This window comes from Argopecten irradians, chromosome 9 (genome assembly GCF_041381155.1).
Source record: "Argopecten irradians isolate NY chromosome 9, Ai_NY, whole genome shotgun sequence".
Classification (NCBI taxonomy): domain Eukaryota; kingdom Metazoa; phylum Mollusca; class Bivalvia; order Pectinida; family Pectinidae; genus Argopecten; species Argopecten irradians.
Window position 1 is genome coordinate 11067673 of NC_091142.1, and position 27473 is coordinate 11095145.

Sequence of the window (27473 nt, forward strand, 5' to 3'; positions counted from 1 at the left end):
CGTGGATATTTTCACTGTTTGACAGAGAAAGCTAAAGATTGTATATCAGAGATGTGTTTTGACACAAAGAACATTCAAACAAGGAGCGATGACTTAGATTTATGTTTTACAAATTGGTTTAAGATTATTTTGATTTCAATAAAACACTCATGAGACTTTTAATTAAAAGAAAAATTATTAAGGAAAGGTGAGAATTACTTTTACGAAGACAATTGTACAATATTTCTAACATTGTTTTGGTAACTTTTATAACTATTCAAAACATACCTGTTGTTAAAGAATAATGTGTTTTTTATCTTATTGGTCTCTTGAGTTGTGTCTAAACGATGCAAATCAGTTTTTTCCGTAAATAATTAATTTATATTATCCAAGAATGATCTCCCTAAAACATAAAATTTACTTTTGTTCCCTAACAAGGAGGTACAACACCAATATACCGCAGCCTCCCAAAATGTATAGACGAGGTCGACTTTAAATGGTTGGGTTTATAAGATTAATGTTCTACAAACAACCAGTGTCATTTAATAACGGTCCTTGGTGTGTGTGATGTGTAGCGGTGTGTATGTCTGTATGTTTTGTGACACACCACAATCTACAAAAGTGGTAATTGCTGATCCTGCGTACTGCTCAGTATGAAGAGGGACAACTGGTTTGTCCGTTGTCAGTATTATGTGACTATTATGTGTCTTCGGTGACATGCTGCAGTACTATAACACTATAAAATACCACTGTGGCAGATGAATATGTGCAGTTCCATATGGCAAATAGTAATAAAAAACGAAAAGAGTGTGATTGGTGTCTAAATATCTTGGATTGAATGGTGTCTAGAAATCTTCGTCCCTATTGCATTAGTATGAAATGCGTCCCAAATATGTACAGGGATTCAAGAGTTACCTCGCTTTTCCCCAACAAAATGGCGACGGCATGTCAAATATTACTGGTGTAATAATAATTGAGATAATGTACACAGGTACACGGATTCAAAGCCTTCTAAGAGGTTGACCACTGGACAGACTTTTTAGCTGTGGATCTGCATGTATAGATATTTTTATTTCATATCTTTTTAAAAATAACACTACAATATGTTGTCATTAGGTGTTTTCTGAAATAAAACTAACAAGAAAAGCAACGAGCTTTAGTTGTTTATTTGATAAACAAACCAACATATATACAAACTGATAATCAAACAAAAAAAAAACAAGAATATCATAAGAGTCTCTAGAGAGACACTGGGGACTACGTAAATAAACTTAAATTTAAACACATTTACTGTACACCAACTTTATTTCGCGTGCGATATACATTCGCAAATTGCTCGATGCATGGAAATCGCAAATGTTTATCTCCGCAAATAGATGTACACATCTGTTAAATTGATATGTATGAAATTCCATTCAACACTGAATATACCCTACATAATATCATAATATACTAATATATAGCATTGTGTAGGATCAGGTACAACGTACGAAACCGGCACCTTCATCATAATACAATCAACATTATGACTTTGATTTACAAAATAAACACTTCAAAGGCAAGTAGATTGCCCAAGCTTAAGGAAAAAATTCGTACTTTCAATAAATAAATCACAAGTCTGGAGATTAGTGAGATTCTTCTAATTTAATTTTAGCTTTTCCAATTTTACCGTAAACGTGGATTTATTAAAGAGTGGATACTTTAGCTAAGGAAGCTTTCAAACTCTTCTCAATCTGATTATTTGCGCTCTATGCATTTATCATCCACATAATCATATCATATGTCAAGATTGGAACTTTGTGATATGTTTTGTGCCTGGATATATTCACGGAGATTTAATGAAAATAAAATATGCGAAAATTCCCACGTCGCGAATAATTCCACTTTTACAGTATATTTTTAACGAGAATCTGAATAATCGAAAAAAAATTTTGATTAAACTTACTCAACACTGTAACGTGGGTAATATACGTTGGAAAAATAATCTTACTACTAATTTAAATGTTCATATTGCAATCATATAACACTTAGCCAATCATTTTGTGAATTTTATCACATTGAAATACTTTTTAACGAAAATTTTAATTACTTGTTATTTTGAAGAGTCAATTATTGTCCGATCCTACTGTACTTAAAATAACATTAAAATATGTTTAAATCAAAATAGCGCCTTGATTTGAAACACTATAGTTTCTGCTTACATTTTGCCAGTAGTTAATATAATTAAATATCTAATATATCAATCTGATTAAAACCAACTCTTCAATACGCTTACGCTTGAAGAACTGGTTTTCATAAGATTGTTAATATGTATATGTTTTTCACAACTACACGAAATTAAAAAAAAAACTTTGACATGAATTGTTTAGATAACTTATCAAAATAAATCACGTTGATTTTTTACAAAACATTTTGACATTGAAATTCTTCGAAATGTATGTTTTGTAGTTATGTAATAAATTTTATCTTAAAATTTTGTTCGTTTCATCAGGAATAATATGAAATGTTTCTAAATATGTCATTTTTTTGCTTGTGAAGTCTCCAAAACATAAAATAAAATTATGTTCATATTGCCATACTGTTTAACTACACGAAAGTCTAAATATGTGACTATACCCAAGGTAAATAAAGCGAAACTAATATTTAATATTTTTATTAAGTTCCTAAGAAATGCACTTTACTTATATCTATCCATCGCGGTCACAATAATTCTTAATGAAAAATATGCATTGTTACCACCAGAAGCATTAAGAAACCCACTTTCTAAACTATAGGAATTGGATTCATATTCATCGTAATCAAATAAGTAATTTTTTTTTTATTTTTGCGTTTTAAACGCATTTCGCGGGTTATCACAAAAACCGCCCTTAAGCTGATCATGAACTATCCAAATAATAACATATATTAACAGGTCCTTGTTTCTAAATTAGAGGACATTTCTCTCACACGTACGGTGTAGTACAGGTTTATCTCCCATATGGGTGTAAAGTACTGGTCACACATGTCGGCTGAGGCTGAACTACAGCCTCGTGACGTCACGGGGTCAACAAAATTACTATTTGTTTGATAAAGTTTGAGTTCAAAATATCACGCAATTTTCACGTATGTAAAATTGCCTTGCAGTCGCAGCTTTCTTTTTTAATGGCGAAGTTGTAATAAACACATGGTATGAGAGAAAAAAAATACTCTTTTATACGTGGATATGAAGGAAAGGTATATTTCATCCTCGGGATCACAAAATGTTGTAAAACTCTCGGCAAACTTGGCGTTTTACTACATTTTGTTATTCTCGGATAGAAAATCCATATCCTTCATAACTACATATGAAAGAGTCTTATAAATCGATGTTACACCACTTCCACGATACATCCCAATGCCATCCCGGTTGCTATTATTGCTGCTTTAGCCGAGGCCGTAAGGCCGACAACTCCGAGAGATTGTAGAGTAGAGAAAAGTCCCCCGGAGGCTACATTTCCCCCATAGGTCGACATCCAGTATGCGGCCCAGGTACCTTTTCCTATTCCTGCACCGCCGAATCCGAAAGCGCCAAGGGCAGGTGCAAAGGCAGATACGCCAACAGCAGCAAATCCGCCTGCCATAATGGCCGTCATCATACATCCCCAACGAACTGAAATTTACGACATATTTCTTTCTTTCAGTAAACTATTTTTGATATACTGTACAGAAAAATACTATAAGTGCTATCAATCAGATTGTAGGGTAACTATCCTGACCGAAGAAGCGCTAGATTAATGGTTTGTTTGTTTGTTAAATGCAATGCGCTGCTTGTGTGAATGTCTGCATGTTGAGGGAGGCTGGGGTATATTCCTGTTATACAGTTAAACAGTTTATTTTTATTTTGCATACTTTAAATTCGAACCAAAGTCAACACTTTTTAGCAGAATGATGATAAAAAAAACGAAAATAATCTTACTACTAATTTAAATGTTCATATTGCAATCATATAACACTTAGCCAATCATTTTGTGAATTTTATCACATTGAAATACTTTTTAACGAAAATTTTAATTACTTGTTATTTTGAAGAGTCAATTATTCGCGATGGTTAACAATATAAATATTGAATGTATGGGAGTTGACATGACATTATTGGAACCCCCCACCCCCACGAAATAACAAAATTAGCATCCCAACTCCCATCCCCACGAAATTAAAAAATAAAATGCCATATCCAATCCCCATGACGTTAACAAAATTAACATCCCATCTCCCACCTCCACGAAAATGACAAAATTAACATCCCACCTCTCATCCCCACGAATTTAACAAAATTAACATCCCATCTCTCATCCCCACGAAATTAACAAAATTAACATTCCATCTCTCATTCCTACGAATTTAAAATTAACATCACATCACTAATCCCCAAGAAATTAACAAAATTAACATTCCATCTCTCATCCCCACGAATTTAACAAAATTAACATCACATTTTCCATCCCCACGAAATCAACAAAATTAACATTCCATCTCTCATTCCTACGAATTTAAAATTAACATCACATCACCAATCCCCAAGAAATTAACAAAATTAACATTCCATCTCTCATTCCTACGAATTTAAAATTAACATCACATCACCCATCCCCAAGAAATTAACAAAATTAACATTCCATCTCTCATCCCTACGAATTTAAAATTAACATCACATCACCCATCCCCAAGAAATTAACAAAATTAACATTCCATTTCTCATCCCCACGAATTAACAAAATTAACATTCCCTCATTCCTACCATCACATCCATCCCCGAAATCAACAAAATTAACATTCCATCACTCATTCCTACGAATTTAAAATTAACATCACATCACCCATCCCCAAGAAATTAACAAAATTAACATTCATCTCTCATTCCTACGAATTTAAAATTACATCACATCACCCATCCCCAAGAAATTAACAAAATTAACATTCCATTTTCTCATCCCCACGAATTTAACAAAATTAACATCCCATTTTCCATCCCCACGAAATCAACAAAATTAACATTCCATCACTCATTCCTACGAATTTAAAATTAACACCACATCACCCATCCCCAAGAAATTAACAAAATTAACATTCCATCTCTCATTCCTACGAATTTAAAATTAACATCACATCACCAATCCCCAAGAAATTAACAAAATTAACATTCCATCTCTCATCCCCACGAATTTAACAAAATTAACATCCCATTTTCCATCCCCACGAAATCAACAAAATTAACATTCCATCTCTCATTCCTACGAATTTAAAATTAACATCACATCACCAATCCCCAAGAAATTAACAAAATTAACATTCCATCACTCATTCCTACGAATTTAAAATTAACATCACATCACCCATCCCCAAGAAATTAACAAAATTAACATTCCATCTCTCATCCCTACGAATTTAAAATTAACATCACATCACCCATCCCCAAGAAATTAACAAAATTAACATTCCATTTTCCATCCCCACGAAATCAACAAAATTAACATTCCATCTCTCATTCCTACGAATTTAAAATTAACATCACATCACCAATCCCCAAGAAATTAACAAAATTAACATTCCATCTCTCATTCCTACGAATTTAAAATTAACATCACATCACCCATCCCCAAGAAATTAACAAAATTAACATTCCATCTCTCATTCCTACGAATTTAAAATTAACATCACATCACCCATCCCCAAGAAATTAACAAAATTAACATTCCATTTCTCATCCCCACGAATTTAACAAAATTAACATCCCATTTTCCATCCCCACGAAATCAACAAAATTAACATTCCATCTCTCATTCCTACGAATTTAAAATTAACATCACATCACCAATCCCCAAGAAATTAACAAAATTAACATTCCATCACTCATTCCTACGAATTTAAAATTAACATCACATCACCCATCCCCAAGAAATTAACAAAATTAACATTCCATCTCTCATTCCTACGAATTTAAAATTAACATCACATCACCCATCCCCAAGAAATTAACAAAATTAACATCCCATCTCTCATCCCCACGAAGTTAACAAAATTAACATCCCATCTCTCATCCCCACGAAGTTAACAAAATTAACATCCCATTTTCCATCCCCACGAAATCAACAGACCTTGTATGTTTTTGGTCTTCAGCACCTCCGTTCGAGCCTCACTTTTCATGTTGCCCCTGACAGCGTATATATCCAGCTGGTACAAAGTGTTCACCTCCAGGTTTTCTATCCGAACTGATGGAGTTTGGTCTTCTGTCTTGTATTCTGCCCTAAATGACGAATCCCCGGAAATCTTCACGATGTAGTGATCCACAAGTATCTCAGAAGCTTTCCAGTGCAAGTCGAATGATGTCGATGTAATGGTACTTGCTATTTGATCGACATTACCCGGCTTACTAGGTCCTACGAAAAGAAAAAAAAAGTTTTGTTATGCTTTACGGTATCGACAACGAATATTAATAAAAACTGTTCCTCTTTATGTGCATCTTCGATATTCAAGAGGTTACTATCACTGTCGTTATATCCACCCCTTGACCCATCATCGATATTTTAAGAGTTACTAGTACTGTCGTAATATCCACCCAGACTATGTCAGAGCAAAACGTGAAAGTTCAGTGAGTGTGCGACAATAAATGAGAAAAAAAGAGAGAGAAATATTCATTGGAGAAAGACCGGAAAGACAAGAGAGTTAAAATATTTTATTACATAATTTGTTTACACAAATCTATATATGAAGAAATATAATATTTTCAACTATTACACCGACCGTTCAATAAAACCTTGTTATATTGCACGGTTCGAAGTTATATTGCACGCTTCCATGGAAACGTTATATTGCACGGTTCGAGATGTTACATTGCACGGCTTTAGGAACACCTTGCTGTTGTTGTCTAGTTTTGTAGAAAACTTCCGAGGATGTGCGAGTAACAGTGAGTTACGTTATTATGACGTCACAAAGGTTCACGCTCAATTTTGCGTTGGATTTATAGATCTCGAATCAAACACGTCATGTAGACGTTTACTGTACCGAGTAAAGGACGGACACTATGAATGTATTAGATCAAAAGGCTGCAAGCAGGTCTAATAATGTGAAAACAGACAATAAGACATCCAAAAACGTGACGTACGTGGGCTATACGTCAATCTTTAATAGGATATTAAGTTTTTTCCGTACGGTACGGTTTGATGATTTTGTTAAGTGATTGTCGTATTCATTTTATAAAAAAATATTCAACTGAAAAACTGGTGATTATGTAATAAAACAAATATTCCATGGTTACTGTGCTCTAGTTCATAATATTTACCCCTCGGTGATGGTAATCAACAAATGTTATATTGCACTCGGCCTTTGGCCTCGTGCAATATAACATTTGTTGATTACCATCACCTCGGGTTAAATATTATGAACTAGAGCACAGTAACCCATGAAATATTTGTATAATATTTCACGTCCTATATTTTAACAAAATATTAAAGAGGTGTTGCAGTTGTGTCATTATCGCGGCAAACAAAGCAGAAGCTATGCAACAATACTGTACAAAGCACTTCAGCAGGCAGCACGTAGATAAAGCAAGAATAAAAAAGCAAGAATGTGCGTATTACAGTTCAGTTTAAAACCAGTGGACAAAGTTTGTACAGCATTCAATATTTAGATCTATGTTATCTAACCGTGTAGGCAGAAAAAATGCCTCTTTATATAATGGTATAGCTGATTAGTTGTTCATCCTACATTTTACCGGTGTTAGTGAAGACTGTGAAGTATATATATAGAAAACGCATAGCTATATCCATTTCTACTATTTTGCCTTCTTTTCAGCATCAAATTAAACTCGGCCTGCTAGTACCTAAAGTAAAATGTCCCTCGATTTACTACATTTTTAATCAAAACTTGTATTTCTTACTTTTAACTCATACATATTAAGAGCTATAATTGTCTCCCTTAGACCATATTAGGTAAACAACTTACAATATATCCAATAACACAATATAATCAATAAAAGAAGTGATATGTCAGTACCTAATTTAAAAGTGATGTCCTTCGAAAGAAAATTCCCCTCTAGTCTACAGGCTTTGGGTAGGACGGACGCCATTCTGAATTTGTAAGTTTTATCAGGATTCAGATCCGGTATGATAACTGAAGTCGTCTCCGAGTCTACAGCCATGGCAGTGTACTGATCGGAATGTCTCTCTGCCCACTGAACCTCATAACTGTCTACTAATCGGTAGAAAGGATGTTTCCACGATAGTCTCACAGATTTCGAGTCCTCTTGTGTGGCATGAAGTTCTCGAATGGTCAGATAATAATCTACAAATGAAAATTATTCCGGATTAATTGACTTCCTTCCATTTTTTCAGTAGACGATGTAACGACAACTGCAATCCTTAAGTACTGTAAACATCGATATATTCGAGAGAGCTTAATTTCGCGAATTGCATTACAAAACTTTCACGGTGTTGTTATTTTCGCGATAGATACATTATCATACTTTTAACAACAAAGTTTACACATATATAAAATCTTAGGGGGTTATTTTTTCGCGATCAAGCGACCTTCGAGTAATCAGCGAAAATTCCCCCTTCGCGTAAATTTCCACGTGCACAATAACACATCTTTCTTGGACTGTCTTCAGGTCTTAAAAACCACATGCGTAGTTTGACTAATTTTTAACGTCCTATTAAAGGTGCTGTATCACCTACGAATGGTTATTTTAATATATCAAAAACAGGAGCAGATGAATTAGTATTTTTCTTCAGTAACACAAGTTACATAGTGTACTTACTTTATACTATTACCATCATTGAAATGTTTGAGGTTCTTGTTTTACTTCAGAATAATAAAAGTATTTGATATAATCAATTGCATCCTTAATGAAACCTCATCACACTATAATCTATATATAAGGAATGACGTACTAATTGCGCAAATAACAATTAAATATCAATTATTGTCCAAATGGTAAATATGTAACTGTTATTCTCTATCGGCGGTGGAGCATCTTTAACAACTACGACTGTTTAAGAAAGTCGCCCATGTAAAAAGAATGTTTGCAGTTTGTTGAGTGAAAGAAAGATATAGTTAGCATCTAAGCATGCTTCTGTTCATTTCGATAGTTGATTGTGACAGGCAATGTTTCAAAAACCAAACCTAAATTATTTTATTGTTTATACAACAAAAATAAACTTATTCTGAAAATGGATCTAATATAACGAAAACCAGGTATATTACAAACCTTTCACCTTAATCTTTCCCTTTTGTGGTTTGCTATGTACGCCATATGCCAAAGAATAAACCTCCACATTAAAGGCAGGTGATATCTTATTGTTGATGATCGGAAAAGGGATTGACAGCTCTGTTTCCTCTGTGACCACTTCCGCCACCACTTCCGCCTCACAGTCCTTCAGTACCACTTCATACTTCTCCACAAATCCTGTCGATGCCGTCCACCACAGATCTACTCGTGGTTCAAAAACATCGATGTTATACCGCGTTATTGGACCGGGTGGTGAGGTCACTGTTGAAGGAATACATTCTAGTTTTAAAATGTTAAAATACACTTTGCTGCCGAGCGTACGTGGGACACTTAGGGGCAGGTCACACAGATACCAACTACTAAATTTTTATATCAAAAGGGTTATAACCAATGTAAATCGAAATCCCAGTGTATTGTTTGACAAAATATACATCAATAAAGTGAATAGTCGGGCGAAGAAACCCAGTCTTAATGTGTTCATTGGCCTTCGAAAAGTCCTTATACAATTTACATACCAAACTACGGTCAATTTCTGCATAGGTTGTTCAGTTTTGACCATTGAAATTATGGAAAAGCCCCGTGTTTTAGCAGTTCTAAAAGTCAATTCGTCCAGCTCTTTTGAAAGCGAGACTGCGTGGAAATGTCAACCAGACATACCCAGCCGGAAGGACGTTTTAGAATTCCATTAATATGAAAAAAAATTCTTCTCATGTAGAGCGATTTTGATGGGAAATTCTATTTTTCGATTTCATCAGAAAATATACTGTATTAATACCATTTTACCAACTTTAGCCTTCATTTGCCCGACTATTCACTTTAAAATATTTTTATTTCATGAAAAGGTAAGTTTTGTATTAAATGTCTATCACTATTTTCTAGGTCTGTTGTTTCTTATGTTTGTGTTTGTATGTTAAGAGGAAGGACTTTATAGTTGCGATATCTTTTGACCGATACCTTCGTTTAACATTAAGTAAAACCAACTAAAATTTGGAAACCCAATGATGTTGTGCAGTAAACAATACTGTCAATAGATGATTAAATAAATCAATGGCTAGATAAAAAAGTATACATCTGTAAATTACAATCTAGATATCAAAGTTCATATTGTCATCAAGTGTTGAAATTTTTTTCAGTTTGGAGAGATATGTCAGAATGGAACAGTTCAACTTCAAATGAATTTAACAATAAACATCACTTCAAAAGTCTTCATGAAAATCAACCAAAGTTCAACATATATAATACTACGACATCGTTTCCAGCACCTCCGTATGATCCGGGGTCGGGCTGATATACCATCTTGCAGCTGGGCTGATGTAAATGTAAGGACAGTAATCATACATGTTTTAATAGAACAAACACGAAGAAGGAATTCCCTTTCTTGGAAACTAAATAAATGGGCACGTAACGTCTGTCACATCGCCAGTTTCACACATTAACGTAGAATCAATTTTCAATTAAAGAAAGCATACTTATCCACAGTAGAAATACAAGGATATAATGCCACCAGGTGATTTTGGAATTCATAATAATTTGCTCAAATAAATCAAATGATGAAGTCCACAATATGCAATACAATGTCATGTTCATGTTCCCGCCAAAACGCACATGGCACGGGCACAGCAATTTCTTTCATACCTGCGGGTGTAATACTGGCTGGTCCAGGGCAATACATTTATGTCGCCTGAGGCTGTATTGCATGGCTACCCATGCAATAAAGCCTCGTGACGTCACGGCGTCAACAGAATCTCTATTTCCTCGGTAAAATTTAAACATTTTTTTCACAAATACGACTGGTTTTACTATAAAAGATACAAACAACGGAATTTGGGTTGAATTATCACGTAATTTTTCTTGTATGGAAAATTGACTTCCAGTCGTGGATTTCTTCGACTTTATTTCAAAATGGCCGGATGTTATAGCTGTAAAATTGCAATAAAACGTCGAGGTATGAAAGAAAAATATTCTTTCATAAGTGGATATGAAGGATAGGGATATTCTTCTCTCGGGATCACAAAATGTTGCAAAACCCTCGGCATGCCTCGGGTTTTACTACATATTGTGACCCTCGGGTAGAATATCCCTATCCTTCATATCCACATATGAAAGAGTCTTATAGACTGACCGGCAAGCCACACAGGCGAAATAAGATGAAAAGTTAAATTATGTGTAAAGTGCACTAAAACGCTTTGGATTCTTCATCATGTAGTGCTGTTGTGAAGTATGGTTACTATAATGGTGAACTCGATACATTTTAGTGATCACAGAAGACACATCCTTTCGGTACTACATCTTTTGTTAAAACTATAAAACTTCCTTAGCATACAATCATACACATTAAGAGCTATAAATGTCTCCCTTAAACCATATTAGGTAAACAACTTACAATATATCCCATAACACAATATAATCAATAAAAGAAGTGAGATGTCAGTACCTAATTTAAAAGTGATGTCCTTCGAAAGAAAATTCCCCTCTAGTCTACAGGCTTTGGGTAGGACGGACGCCATTCTGAATTTGTAAGTTTTATCAGGATTCAGATCCGGTATGACAACTGAAGTCGTCTCCGAGTCTACAGCCATGACAGTGTACTGATCGGAATGTCTCTCTGCCCACTGAACCTCATAACTGTCTACTAATCGGTAGAAAGGATGTTTCCACGATAGTCTCACAGATTTCGAGTCCTCTTGTGTGGTATGAAGTTCTCGAATGATCAGATAATAATCTGCAAATGAACAATTATTCTGGATTAATTGACTTCCTTCCATTTTTTCAGTAGACGATGTAACGACAACTGCAATCCTTAAGTACTGTAAACATCGATATTTTCGAGAGAGCTTAATTTCGCGAATTGCATTACAAAACTTTCACGGTGTTGTTATTTTCGCGATAGATACACTATCATACTTTTAACAACAAAGTTTATACATGTATAAAATCTTAGGGGGTTATTTTTTCGCGATCAAGCGACCTTCGAGTAATCAGCGAAAATTCCCCCTTCGCGTAAATTTCCACGTGCACAATAACACATCTTTATTGGACTGTCTTCAGGTCTTAAAAACCACATGCGTAGTTTGACTAATTTTTAACGTCCTATCAAAGGTGCTGTATCACCTACGAATGGTTATTTTAATATATCAAAAACAGGAGCAGATGAATTAGTATTTTTCTTCAGTAACACAAGTTACATAGTGTACTTACTTTATACAATTACCATCATTGAAATGTTTGAGGTTCTTGTTTTACTTCAGAATAATAAAAGTATTTGAAATAATCAATTGCATCCTTAAAGATGCTCCACCGTGACAAATGCTATTTTTTTCACTATTAAAACAGGAGCAGACGATTTAGTATTTTTTTCAGTTACAAAAGTTACTTACTTTAGACCATTACCACCATTGAAAAGTTTAAGCTTCTAATTTTACTTCACGTTAAAAATATAAAAAAATAATTAATTGCATCCCGAAAAAATTCCTGTGCCACTATATCCTATATGGAATGAAGTACTGATTGCGCATGCACCAAAGGCGAAATAAATTATTTTATATTATTTTTTGTAGCATCTTTAATGAAACCTCATGACACTATAATCTATATATAAGGAATGACGTACTAATTGCGCAAATAACAATTAAATATCAATTATTGTCCAAATGGTAAATATGTAACTGTTATTCTCTATCGGCGGTGGAGCATCTTTAACAACTACGACTGTTTAAGAAAGTCGCCCATGTAAAAAGAATGTTTGCAGTTTGTTGAGTGAAAGAAAGATATAGTTAGCATCTAAGCATGCTTCTGTTCATTTCGATAGTTGATTGTGACAGGCAATGTTTCAAAAACCAAACCTAAATTATTTTATTGTTTATACAACAAAAATAAACTTATTCTGAAAATGGATCTAATATAACGAAAACCAGGTATATTACAAACCTTTCACCTTAATCTTTCCCTTTTGTGGTTTGCTATGTACGCCATATGCCAAAGAATAAACCTCCACATTAAAGGCAGGTGATATCTTATTGTTGATGATCGGAAAAGGGATTGACAGCTCTGTTTCCTCTGTGACCACTTCCGCCACCACTTCCGCCTCACAGTCCTTCAGTACCACTTCATACTTCTCCACAAATCCTGTCGATGCCGTCCACCACAGATCTACTCGTGGTTCAAAAACATCGATGTTATACCGCGTTATTGGACCGGGTGGTGAGGTCACTGTTGAAGGAATACATTCTAGTTTTAAAATGTTAAAATACACTTTGCTGCCGAGCGTACGTGGGACACTTAGGGGCAGGTCACACAGATACCAACTACTAAATTTTTATATCAAAAGGGTTATAACCAATGTAAATCGAAATCCCAGTGTATTGTTTGACAAAATATACATCAATAAAGTGAATAGTCGGGCGAAGAAACCCAGTCTTAATGTGTTCATTGGCCTTCGAAAAGTCCTTATACAATTTACATACCAAACTACGGTCAATTTCTGCATAGGTTGTTCAGTTTTGACCATTGAAATTATGGAAAAGCCACGTGTTTTACCAGTTCTAAAAGTCAATTCGTCCAGCTCTTTTGAAAGCGAGACTGCGTGGAAATGTCAACTAGACATAGCCAGCCGGAAGGACGTTTTAGAATTCCTTTAATATGAAAAAAAAAATTCTTCTCATGTAGAGCGATTTTGATGGGAAATTCTATTTTTCGATTTCATCAGAAAATATACTGTGATTAATACCATTTTACCAACTTTAGCCTTCATTTGCCCGACTATTCACTTTAAAATATTTTTATTTCATGAAAAGGTAAGTTTTGTATTAAATGTCTATCACTATTTTCTAGGTCTGTTGTTTCTTATGTTTGTGTTTGTATGTTAAGAGGAAGGACTTTATAGTTGCGATATCTTTTGACCGATACCTTCGTTTAACATTAAGTAAAACCAACTAAAATTTGGAAACCCAATGATGTTGTGCAGTAAACAATACTGTCAATAGATGATTAAATAAATCAATGGCTAGATAAAAAAGTATACATCTGTAAATTACAATCTAGATATCAAAGTTCATATTGTCATCAAGTGTTGAAATTTTTTTCAGTTTGGAGAGATATGTCAGAATGGAACAGTTCAACTTCAAATGAATTTAACAATAAACATCACTTCAAAAGTCTTCATGGAAATCAACCAAAGTTCAACATATATAATACTACGACATCGTTTCCAGCACCTCCGTATGATCCGGGGTCGGGCTGATATACCATCTTGCAGCTGGGCTGATGTAAATGTAAGGACAGTAATCATACATGTTTTAATGGAACAAACACGAAGAAGGAATTCCCTTTCTTGGAAACTAAATAAATGGGCACGTAACGTCTGTCACATCGCCAGTTTCACACATTAACGTAGAATCAATTTTCAATTAAAGAAAGCATACTTATCCACAGTAGAAATACAAGGATATAATGCCACCAGATGATTTTGCAATTCATAATAATTCGCTCAAATAAATCAAATGATGAAGTCCACAATATGCAATACAATAGCATGTTCATGTTCCCACCAAAACGCACATGGCACGGGCACAGCAATGTCTGACCGGCAAGCCAAGATCCGACTGTCGCGAGTACTAAGACTCGCCAGCCACACAGTCGAAATAAGATGAAAAGTTAAATTATGTGTAAAGTGCACTAAAACGCTTTGGATTCTCCATCATGTAGTGCTGTTGTGAAGTATGGTTACTATAATGGTGAACTCGATACATTTTAGTGATCACAGAAGACACATCCTTTCGGTACTACATCTTTTGTTAAAACTGTAAAACTTCCTTACCATAAATTCATACACATTAAGAGCTATAATTGTTTCCCTTAGACCATATTAGGTAAACAACTTACAATATATCCAATAACACAATATAATCAATAAAAAGAAGTGAGATGTCAGTACCTAATTTAAAAGTGATGTCCTTCGAAAGAAAATTCCCCTCTAGTCGACAGGCTTTGGGTAGGACGGACGCCATTCTGAATTTATAAGTTTTACCAGGATTCAGATCCGGTATGATAACTGAAGTCGTCTCCGAGTCTACAGCCATGACAGTGTACTGATCGGAATGTCTCTCTGCCCACTGAACCTCATAACTGTCTACTAATCGGTAGAAAGGATGTTTCCACGATAGTCTCACAGATTTCGAGTCCTCTTGTGTGGTATGAAGTTCTCGAATGATCAGATAATAATCTACAAATGAAAATTATTCCGGATTAATTGACTTCCTTCCATTTTTTCAGTAGACGATGTAACGACAACTCCAATCCTTAAGTACTATAAACGTCGATATTTTCGAGAGAGCTTAATTTCACGAATTGCATTACAAAACTTTCACGGTGTTGTTATTTTCGCGATAGATACACTATCCTACTTTTAACAACAAAGTTTATACATGTATAAAATATTAGGGGGTTATTTTCGCGATCAAGCGACCTTCGAGTAATCAGCGAAAATTCCCCCTTCGCGTAAATTTTCACGTTTACAATAACACATCTGTCTTGGATTGTCTTCAGATTAAAAAAAAACGCATAGGTAGTTTGATCGATTTTTAACGCCCTATTAAAGGTGCTATACCAAATACGAATGGGTATTTTAAAAAAGAAAAAAAAAACAGGAGCAGGCGAATGAGTATTTTTCTTCAGTAACACAAGTTACATAGTGTACTTACTTTACACTATTACCATCATTGAAATGTTTGAGGTTCTTGTTTTACTTCAGAATAATAAAAGTATTTGATATCATTAATTGCATCCTTAATGAAAGCCCATGGCACTATAATCTATATATAAAGAATGAGGTACTAATTGCGCAAATAACAATTAAATATCAATTATTGTCCAAATGGTAAATATGTAACTGTTATTCTCTATCGGCGGTGGAGCATCTTTAACAACTACGACTGTTTAAGAAAGTCGCCCATGTAAAAAGAATGTATGCAGTTTGTTGAGTGAAAGAAAGATATAGTTAAGCATCTAAGCATTCTTCTGGTCATTTCGATAGTTGATTTTGACAGGCAATGTTTCAAAAACCAAACCTAAATTATTTTATTGTTTATAAAACAAAAATAAAATTATTCTGAAAATGGATCTAATATAACGAAAACCAGGTATACCACAAACCTTTCACATGAACCCTTTCAGTTTGAGGTTTACTATGTACGCCATATGCCAAAGAATAAATCTCCACATTAAAGGCAGGTGATATCTTATTGTTGATGATCGGAAAAGGGATTGACAGCTCTGTTTCCTCTGTGACCACTTCCGCCACCACTTCCGCCTCACAGTCCTTCAGTACCACTTCATACTTCTCCACAAATCCTGTCGATGCCGTCCACCACAGATCTACTCGTGGTTCAAAAACATCGATGTTATACCGCGTTATTGGACCGGGTGGTGAGGGCACTGTTGAAGGAATACATTCTAGTTTTAAAATGTTAAAATACACTTTGCTGCCGAGCGTACGTGGGACACTTAGGGGCAGGTCACACAGATACCAACTACTAAATTTTTATATCAAAAGGGTTATAACCAATGTAAATCGAAATCCCAGTGTATTGTTTGACAAAATATACATCAATAAAGTGAATAGTCGGGCGAAGAAACCCAGTCTTAATTCATTGGCCTTCGAAAAGTCCTTATACAATTTACATACCAAACTACGGTCAATTTCTGCATAGGTTGTTCATTTTGACCATTGAAATGTTCTAAAAGTCAATTCGTCCAGCTCTTTTGAAAGCGAGACTGCGTGGAAATGTCAACCAGACATAGCCAGCCGGAAGGACGTTTTAGAATTCCTTTAATATGAAAAAAAAAATTCTTCTCATGTAGAGCGATTTTGATGGGAAATTCTATTTTTCGATTTCATCAGAAAATATACTGGATTAAAACCATTTTACCAACTTTAGCCTTCATTTGCCCGACTATTCACTTTAAAATATTTTTATTTCATGAAAAAGTAAGTTTTGTATTAAATGTCTATCACTATTTTCTAGGTCTGTTGTTTCTTATGTTTGTGTTTGTATGTTAAGAGGAAGGACTTTATAGTTGCGATATCTTTTGACCGATACCTTCGTTTAACATTAAGTAAAACCAACTAAAATTTGGAAACACAATGATGTTTGTACAATAAACAATGCTGTCAATAGATGATTAAATAAATCAATGGCTAGATAAAAAAGTACACATCTGTAAATTACAATCTAGATATCAAAGTTCATATTGTCATCAAGTGTTGAAATTTTTTTCATCTTGGAGAGATATGTCAGAATAGAACAGTTCAACATCAAATAATTAATTTTCTCTTTGTTTCTGGCTTTCTGATTGGCCTATTCATTTTTTTTCATTCCACGATGAAAAAAAAAATCCGAGAATGGCGCGGAAACCCGACGTTATCGTGACGTCACAATAGAAACATTGACGTTGCGTATCGATTTGGAAAAAATAATCCTGGAATAAGCCTGGAAAATTAATTATATGCATTGAAGTCACTATTTTTTAATTTCATCGGTTATGAAATAAATTTTGTTTGCAAACTTTTGTGAGAATCCGCTACGCGTATTCACACAGTTTGCAAACAAAATTTCTTTCATACCACGATGAAATTAAAAAATAGTGACTTCAATGCTTAAATGAATTTAACAATAAACATCACTTCAAAAGTCTTCATGAAAATCAACAAAAGTTCAACATATAAATAATACGACGACATCGTTTCCAGCACCGCCGTATGATCCGGGGTCGGGCTGATATACCATCTTGCAGCTGCGCTGATGTAAATGTAAGGACAGTAATCATACATGTTTCAATAGAACAAACACGAAGAAGAATTCCTTTTCTTGGAAACTAAATAAATGGGCACGTAATGTCTTTCATATCGCCAATTTCATACATTAATGTAGAATTAATTTTCAATTAAAGAAAGCATACTTATCCACATTAGAATTACAATGATATAATGCCACCAGATGATTTTGGAATTCATAATAATTTGCTCAAATAAATCAAATGATGAAGTCCACAATATGCTTTTTACGTCGTTTTCTCCGAAAAAATATGACGTTACGCTCGCAAACACATTACGTCACAATTATTACCTACACGCAAGGGCAGATAACTCGGTAATATGGAATAAGAATAACCAGGTAGGTAACATGCTGATAATACCAACAATGTGCGTTCTTCTATTCATCACATGCAATACCAGTGACAGGTAATTGTAAAGCATGCATATTCAACCTTACTAATGCATTCATCACATGTGAACCAGGGAAAGGTCAGATATTGAGCCCTTTAGTAACGAATTATTCATTTCTAGACCTATAGAAACTAAAACGGATTTAATGTGATATTTAGAGTTTTCTGGCATATCGGAAAAAGACATGAGAAAAATACCCAAGAAATAGCGAAGCAAACATCAGTTTTGCTTCTTCTGAAAGAAAAACGTCACAATGATATCATTATTACAAACCAGGTGCTAACACATGACATATCCGCAGTTTAGTGGGCCATAGCAGAAAAATGTATCAGATATGTAATGTATATAATATATGTTTCGGGCCATGGTAGGATTTTTGGATATCTTAAAAATCAAGATTTGTGTCCATCCTGTTGGTAAACATGTTGGGGTTTATAAATCCCAACCAAGAGTTTCCTGAATAGCGGATTATGTTCATTAATTTGGATTTACAGGAATACTCTAACCATTTCTTTATACTGTAGCTGATACTAGGAGCTTATATAATTCAAGAGTAAATGTGGAATAGTGTTTGAAAACCAACTGGCCTTATATTAGCCGCTCTATGTACTAACGACATAGAATTTAAGCTAATGTAGACTTTAACAGTGTTTCGGATTGGTTTCAAACTCTTTAGGACATTTTGGAGTTTTTAGAAAATTTTGTTAGAACATTCTCTACTGGAATCATTAAGGATTTTCGAAAACTTTAGGATATTTTGAAAGAGTGCTGGCAAAAGAGCCTAAAAACCCTAATCTGAATCACTGCTTTAAAGAAACTGCACATTCAGCACCCCCCCCCCCACCTCCCAAAAAAAGGAATGTTAATTTACAAGAAAAAATGCATGATGCAAAAGAAAGTATATTTATAAAATAACTTTAGACTTTTTAGTAATAAGGCTAACTTCTATGTACCTCTACATCACGCCAGCCTGTAGATTTTATAGGAGTTGCTTCCCTTCACGCACAAGAAGTCATTGACATAAATTTGACCTATTTTAACCAACTTACTTGGATTTGTGATGAGATCCTCGTGATTATAACAGTATATAGAAGCCAACGAAATGAGAGCAACCGAGAGGCAAGTGAACAGCGATATCATACAACTAATAATCTTGATCTTGTCATAACCTACTGTCCATATATCGCTTATTCCCTTAATTTATCCATTCCTTCTCTCACAGAAGACCAAACTCCATCCCGAATATTCATTCTGTCATTGTGGACCATGGATGTCTTTCGTTTATGCGACTTGATCGTCTGGACTGTGATGTGTTTTAATGGTATAGGCCTGCTAAATAGTCCATTTGCCGAAACGCGTTATTATGCATCCGCCATATTGTTTACGTTACTATGTCACGTGACAGTCGGACATTCTTCATGGCGCTTTGATAACTTTGATAATGACTGCACGCTTTAATTTAATGAGAGTTCCGCAGTTGCGAGATTATCTACGGGATAGAGCAATATCTGTTACGGGGTACAGTAAGGTCCAATTAATTAGATTAGCTGAAATAGCCGAAGAAATCGGCCTTCCAACAGACGTAGACTTACAGCAATGTCCTACTGTTACAGATAAGGTTACGGCTCTGGGTCTCGGGTTTACAGATCCCTTTAGTGTGTCAGGATTTTCTGAAGATTTGTCTAGTATACCTTGCTTATCTATTTACGACATCTTCAATTTCCTCATTCACAGAAGATCAGATTACGATCGCAGAAAAATAAAAGCCTACAAGTCATATGAGGATTACAGACTGTTTAATGATGGCTATGTATAAAGTGTACAATTCAATCCTCTACACAATGCTGACACATATTGCTTGTTTAAATGTCAAGTAAAACCAACACAAAAGGACAAAACATATCTCAACAAAACACGTTATGAGCTTTGGATATTGATGGAAAAGACCGGTGATATTGCCTTAGCCTACTGCCAGTGTCCTGGAGGGTAAGGGAAATGATATGTATTTCATTAATCTCAGATGGAATAAAAATTAAAATTTACAGTACATATATTATCACAAAGTAGGCAATGCTTTGGATTCCTGTAGTGTTTTCAGTATTCAGTGACATAAGTTAATTTACTTTTAAAGACTGATGTTTATTAAGATTACAAATTAATTTATTTATACTCTCGCAATATCAGAAGAATACTATGCTAGGCTAGGCCAATTAGATTAAATTACTTGTTATGATAAAAATATATGACATGGGTTTGATGCAAATAAGAAAAAAAACAAAATAACAGAATAGAATTAATTTTTCATTGGATGAAAACCGACTAATATCTCGGTTGTTCAAGTTATAATGTCTGTTTCATTCAACAAAATCCACAATTTTTGTGCGGACGGGGCTTGTCGCCATATCGCAGCAAGTTTGTTTGAGATTGAGGCCTTTGAACCAAAATCCTGCACAGATGGTGAAAATAGATGGCAAAGACGGCCTAGACAACATGATGAACCTGTTCCTATCCAATCACTCAAAATACATACTGCAAGGTGGGCAATCCTAACATAAGACATTGTTTACATCTTGTTGACTCAAATAAATCAAAGTGTTAAGATTATTCTATGAAAACTAAAAAAAATCCATGAGCCTTAAAGTATTTTCAGAACATGCAAGAGATAAATTTCAACAAGGTCAACAAATAGCTTTTCTCAAACATTATCAGCTAAACTGTCTAAACAATTATAATTATAAACAAAATGCATACATCAAGTGTTTTGAAAGAAAAATGCAAATTCAATCTCAAACAGCAATATAATAAGATTACTGTGAGATTTTAAGTAGATTGTTGGTGTACATATTTGAAAAGTGTTAAACATTAGAATGATAACTTTCATTCATAAGGTACAGAATGAGTGAATCTGACACTGACAGAGACCGGCCGTATTGCGACACATTTGACCCCCGACAGGCTATGTATCAGAATGGACCCGGTGAAGAAAACATTAGAACCTTTACCCAACAGTTAATGCAGGTACCCTACAACTTTCATTCTACACATTGAAAATGAGTTATCATTTGCAATAAATCCCGTAGTACACCCCTCTCCAATTGATTAAGTTTTAACCAAAATTTCTTTAAAATATTTAAAGGAAAATTATATAATTATATCAAACATCATATACATTCCATGTGCTGTAATTTTATATTACACAGTAATATTTTATATAACAAAAGTATTCTACAAAAGTATCATTTTGACAATTTACAGCATATTACTTTGCATAAAAATATACACCAATACAAAGCATATAAGATAGACACATACTCCTTATTTTGTAGATCAATCCGAACATACAAGTTTTAGATATATTGACAGAACCTATGGAAACTGACGAAAATGAGACCATTGACCCTTTGACCACACTGGACCAAGATTGTTTGGAATTCTCAATGGAATCAAAAGTGATTAAGTTTATTGAGGACATGAACAGATCATCTTCTTGTAGTACATGTAGCAATCAAGAATTCATAGATAGTTTAATGTTATCGCAAGAAGATATAGCATCCATTGAAGAAAGCACAATGGGTCAGTCTGAAAATAGTATATGGTTTGAAATGCGCAAAGGAAGGATTAACTGCGTCAAATTTCAAAAAAGTTGTATGTCACACCAGGTCCAAAAGAAATGCGCCATACCTTTTACAAACACTAACTGATGGCAATTCAGCGCAAGACTCCTTTGTACCATCATTAAATTGTGGACATAAAAAAGAAAAGGTGGCTAAAGCAATCTACAAGAAAGCTTTGCAAAAGGTACACAAAAAGCTTCAGATCAAAGAATCGGGATTAGTTGTCAGTGCAGAGCATCCTTTTCTTTGCATGTAGTTCCAGATGACATAGTGTCATGCCAGTGCAAGTCATTGGGTCATGAACCAAGATTACTCGAGGTGAAGTAAGCAGCAGCTTTGGAAAAAGGCTGCTCAGAAATAAACGGTGCGCTTACCCTTACAGAACAATCAGAGTACTACCAGCAAGTTCAAGGTCAGCTAGGGATATGTGGCTTCTCACTGTGTCATCTTGTCATTTACACTTCCAGAGGTATCGAGGTCATTGAGGTCAAATTTCAACGCAGCAGAGTTCTACAAATCAATGGTTTTCAATCTAAGTGAATACTTTAAAACTGAAATGGTACCAGCACTTCTACATGAAAAGGAGTAAACTTAATATGCAACAACCATATCATGATTACTTATCTTGTACTGGTAATTTGATGTTTTAAAAAAATAGCTAATTGGAAAATGAAACATGGAACAATCTGTAATTGCATAATTGATGATATAACTGTTTACTTAACAAGTTTTAAATTAAATTGCATAGAGCAGAACAAACAAACACAATCTGATCAAGTACAGGTCTTAAATTCATGGGAATGACACCTTGCAAGATGTGAAATGATTTTAACCTTCCTATCAGCTCGCTCAACATGTATGCGTGCACTTACAATACGTCTGGTCTTTGCTACAGCATTACGTGACAGCTGCTTACCCATAGCAAAGGGAGGAATATTCAGTGTGGCATGCTTCATAGTAACTAAATCCCTAATCAAAAAGCCCCTTTCCGCCATAACATCATCCCCATACACCAGTTTATCTAGAAAACCACTTTGTTCAACAATCTTTTTATCTGAAATACTACCAGTAAATAATTTGGAGAGAAAAGTAATTGTTCCAGATGGTGATATACCAACCAGAAGCTTGAATGTATTTTGGTGTTTGTAGTTTGACCATGTTATTCTCTGTGCAGAAGGAAGACTAGGTTTCTGAACATAAAATTCAGTACAATCAATTACAACTCTTGTATTTGGAAAATATTTAAAGCACTTTGGCAATTTTAAACGAACTTGTTCTGTTGATGGCCATCGAATCATAAAGTGTAAATGATGGTAAAGAAATGTTATCCATGTTGTAAAGATTCTGTTAACTGTGGTGCTGGAGATGGCAAATAAAATCGCCCAACATCTGCACATCTATACCTCTTCTACATCTTAGAAGTGTTAAAACTAGCTCCTCCTTCACTGATAATATCCTTGATGCATGTCTCTGTTAATGTATTGCTGATATATGGAAGAATTACTAGTATTAAAACATTTGCAATTTTTAATTGTTGAGAATAATCATTTTAGGGTGTACAAAATTACAAAAGCCCATGGAAATTACAGTACTGATATATATATAATGAATTGGTATTGGTCTTTTTACAATTATCCTAATGGAATCAATACCACATTGTATTGTAAAATAGGATTTCTATGATATGAATTAGCATTTTATCTTACTCACTGTTTCCTGTGTCTGATGAATCTCCAATACAAAGGGTCCTCTCCTTGCAGGTGAAATAAGTTGAAGGATGAAGCCTTAATACCAACTGCCAATGATAATCCTGAAAATATGAAGTAATTTTTTACAAATGTTTACGTAAATGGCAACAACAACAAAACATATCAAATGAAAATAAGATATTCAATTTTTTAACTAAACAAAACAATGACTCAATGAGCCAAAATTAATCTGCTTCCCTAATAGGTATATATTGTACAGGAAGAGAGGGGTAGGGTAGTCATATATGCATCTGCTGTCACAGGTATGTAAAACATGAGATCCCTGAAGAATGATCTATGTCTGGCAATGGAACGAGTTATCTTTTCTCCATTTTTCTGTTCTTTTCCCACTCCATTTCAAATAGTAAACAAATACCAAATATTGGTGGACTTCTCCGAGAAATAGAGGTAACAAGCTTTTACAGTGAAACCAGCCGTTGACCAGTTGTTACACATATGCATGCAAGATATCTACCTGTATAAAATTTACAAGATGATTCATCCTTCAACACACTGTCCATGGTCAGAGCTTGGGGTCCTTTAATTCCCTGTCAGGCATGTGCTTTAGGTCCTGACAACACAAATCAGTCTGTACTCCAATTGCCTCTGTACTGATTGGTTTACCTTAAATAAAAGAAGACATTGATATGCTAACTTTTATGAACATTACCACCATTGACATAAAACACTGTACATGTACATATTATACAGCCAAAATCATAGTTCATTGCATATTGGCTCACAATAATATCAATATAAACACAGATAAATTGTTAGAATAATTTGTTTATATGCACCGACTTACATGTACATCCTTAATAATTAGCATAGGCATGACACTATGCCATCTGAACTGCATACTAGCATATTGAAGATTACAAATTTAGTTTAAAAAGATCACATCTTTAATGAGACAGTTCCAATTTGTGTGCTAATATAATCTATGTATGTTTACGTCATGTACTATAATGGATACCAGCTATCACACAATTGTGATATACATGTACCTGTTATGAATTAACTGCTTACTAGTCTAATGTACCTTTATCTATAGTGTCTGTCGTCAAGTCCATGTAGCTGTGGTCCATGTAGCTGTGGTCATGATTAACAAGAGACGATGTCTCATTGGCGACTTGATAGATGTCAATATTACCACTATCTTTTCCATCCATTTTTTAGTGATCTCTAGAAGTGTTAGCACATTCTAAGAACTCAACCTTTTCCTTCAGCAACTTGATTTCATTTTCTAGGATTTTGTTCTGCAGTCTCACAGCAACATAATCTGAGGCAGCTGTGGATTGTTCTGTTTGGCAACCAACATCTATGCTATTTTGTTGCTGCATTTCATGTAAAAAACATTATCAGATTAGAGATGTATTAAAAAATCAATGAACAACATATAAAGAAGTACTATTTATATATTATTGCCTTCTTTTGAGGGCACTTTCGTCTCATAGTGTTGTCGAGGGATATTAAAGTACCCAAGTCGGATACTATAATAATATCCTTTCATCAATAAATTGTATTTCATATATTTTTTTCTGTTTTTTATTTCATCATTATAATTTTCTCAATTAACAATATTTATGCCAATAGTTTCATTTTAATGTGTTTAAATAATAAATAATGAAAAGAACTAGCTACAAATTAAATGATTACAAGGTCGACCTTTATTATAAAAAACATATTCTTTTCAACATGAGAGGTTCGAGATCCAAAAATGACGTGGGTAATGTATGATTTACCTTCGATTTGTCCCAGCTTCCAGTAATTATATGTTTATGATGTCATTGTCACAAAAATGTGCACATGGGACTAACCGATGATTAATTGTACTTTACCAACCTTATTTTAGGGTCTCAAAACTGCCGTACTATATTGTATGTCTATGTGGAATCATTCCACATTTACCTGGTATTCAACTACTGTAAGTAAAAGACATACTGTTTATATCTAGATTTTCACACACAATATGTTGACATATACCTCAAGATCATAAATTTCTTCGAAGATCACACGAGATCTCTTAGCTGGATGATGGTCAGCTTCATCATTTTCTTTGCCATCACGTCTCTGAAAGATTAAATCAGCATGATATTGAAATCAATAAGGAGTATTGAAACCGATTTCCATTTCACACCAAAATTGACATACTGTAATTCATAATGTCACATGAAGTGTAATAACTACTGATATTTCTTTACACAACTTATAATGATGCTTCACTTCAACAATATATTACAGATGTACAGATGCATACACTGCAGGCATCATATTCTTATTGCTTGACATATGATTAAATAAGTTTTATTGAAATTTGACACCATCTTTATATATAGTCATTAATTTTCATTTCAAAATGATAGTGTTTATATCTGATATTATTAATGTCGATACACTCAATATCGTATATGAGCTGAAAAATTCTGTAATGAGTTGACATGTACCTCTGAATTTTGAATCTGATGCGAGAGCGGGATTTCAGCAGTATCTTTTGATGACTCATCTGGAATCAGCCGTCTTTGAATGCGCCGTCTTGGCTTCTTTTCAAGTTTTTGAACCTTCATAAAAATATGACAATTGAAAGTTGAAATTAAAAGCCATTTTTATAGGTACAATGTATTTTAACAGTCTATGGATCCCCGGAATATTCCATCTACAATAATGTACTGTACGTGTATATAGATCACAAATTCATGGTCCTTCATGGCGACAGTCTTTACATAGCTAACTTATTTACAAATTCTAATTAAATTTTTTAAATAGTATATTATTTACATTTTCAATGTATTTATGTATAAAGATAAGTAAGTTTAAATAGATCTATTATAATCTGTATTTGTAGAATGAACGAGCCGGTATGACTTGGCTCTGGTAGCAAACTTATTTCTAACAAAACAAAAAAAAAATAATAATATGAGGTACTGAAACAGTGTAAAGTATTGCAGTAACTATTGATTTATAAATACGTATCATTATACAGCACCGTACTGTATATATTTTACCGCAGGAGAACTATCTGTATTAATATTAGGCCGTAATCAAGCAGAAGAAGAAAAAATACATTATAACGTTTATACACTGTATATGTTTCTGCTATCAGCATTACTTACATCATATTTAGTAATCCAATAATATTAGATCTCGTATTGAGGAAACTTTCTGATGTGTTGGCAAATTTCGAGATGTAAGCCCGTACCCTATTACGAGTCACCTTCCCCCCAACAAATGTGGATGCCTACAATGTACGTTGTATTTTGTCACCCTCGTTTCATCAAATGCAAGTCTACTGCCCATGCCTTTACCCATCGTCGACATTTCTCTAACATATCTGTGGCGTTGAGGAAATCGAATGAAAAAAACATCCCACACATTGCGACTGTCGATACCGGAGTACCTGGAGTCGCTACTGCATGTTCACGTAGCAAAGTTGCTTCGTAGCTCCCTTGTTTTACTGCCACTTCCTTCCGTTTTTCCCATGTTGTTACCAATCAGCTGGCGATCTCATGTTTACATCCGTTGGTAGTCCCAGAGGCAAATCCCGAACCGTGTCCGAAAACAGAACACATACCAAAAAAGCAGTTATAGCGTTTTTAAGGAAATACGTGGAAGTCGGTGTTAGTAAAGTTCTAATTGGGAATGGCCCAATTTAAGTTGGTTTTTCC

The 27473-nt window shown here is 34.4% G+C and overlaps 2 protein-coding genes and 1 pseudogene across 7 annotated transcripts in view; all 3 read right to left on the reverse strand.

Moving 5' to 3' along the window:
• Window positions 1-1127: 1127 nt before the first annotated feature.
• Window positions 1128-27473, reverse strand: part of LOC138331437 (tenascin-X-like) — an 86652-nt gene continuing 60306 nt past the window's right edge. For all 6 annotated transcript variants that reach the window (XM_069279070.1, XM_069279071.1, XM_069279069.1 and 3 more), the window contains 8 exons: window positions 16373-16654; window positions 15156-15443; window positions 13151-13432; window positions 11658-11945; window positions 9203-9484; window positions 7990-8277; window positions 6093-6374; window positions 1128-3607 (listed from right to left, as the gene is read on the reverse strand). In XM_069279070.1, coding sequence (XP_069135171.1) covers window positions 3327-3607; window positions 6093-6374; window positions 7990-8277; window positions 9203-9484; window positions 11658-11945; window positions 13151-13432; window positions 15156-15443; window positions 16373-16654 — 2273 coding nt within the window. In that variant the 3' untranslated portion in view covers window positions 1128-3326. The remainder of the gene's footprint in view (window positions 3608-6092; window positions 6375-7989; window positions 8278-9202; window positions 9485-11657; window positions 11946-13150; window positions 13433-15155; window positions 15444-16372; window positions 16655-27473) is intronic.
• Window positions 22724-24896, reverse strand: LOC138331015 (uncharacterized; annotated as a pseudogene).
• On the reverse strand, window positions 23991-26665 carry LOC138330828 (uncharacterized). Its single transcript, XM_069278335.1, has 4 exons — window positions 26256-26665; window positions 25795-25881; window positions 24851-25145; window positions 23991-24432 (listed from the first exon to the last, which is right to left on the reverse strand). The coding sequence occupies exons 1-3, from the start codon at window positions 26373-26375 to the stop codon at window positions 24984-24986; spliced, it is 369 nt and encodes a 122-aa protein (XP_069134436.1). The 5' UTR covers window positions 26376-26665; the 3' UTR covers window positions 23991-24432; window positions 24851-24983.

Coding starts and splice junctions, on each gene's coding strand:
- LOC138330828 (XM_069278335.1), bottom strand. CDS start 26,375: ATGAAGGTTCAAAAACTTGAAAAGAAGCCAAGACGGCGCATTCAAAGA. Junction 25,882..26,255: donor ATCAGATTCAAAATTCAGAG/GTACATGTCAAC, acceptor TTAATCTTTCAG/AGACGTGATGGCAAAGAAAA. Junction 25,146..25,794: donor AAGAAATTTATGATCTTGAG/GTATATGTCAAC, acceptor CATGAAATGCAG/CAACAAAATAGCATAGATGT.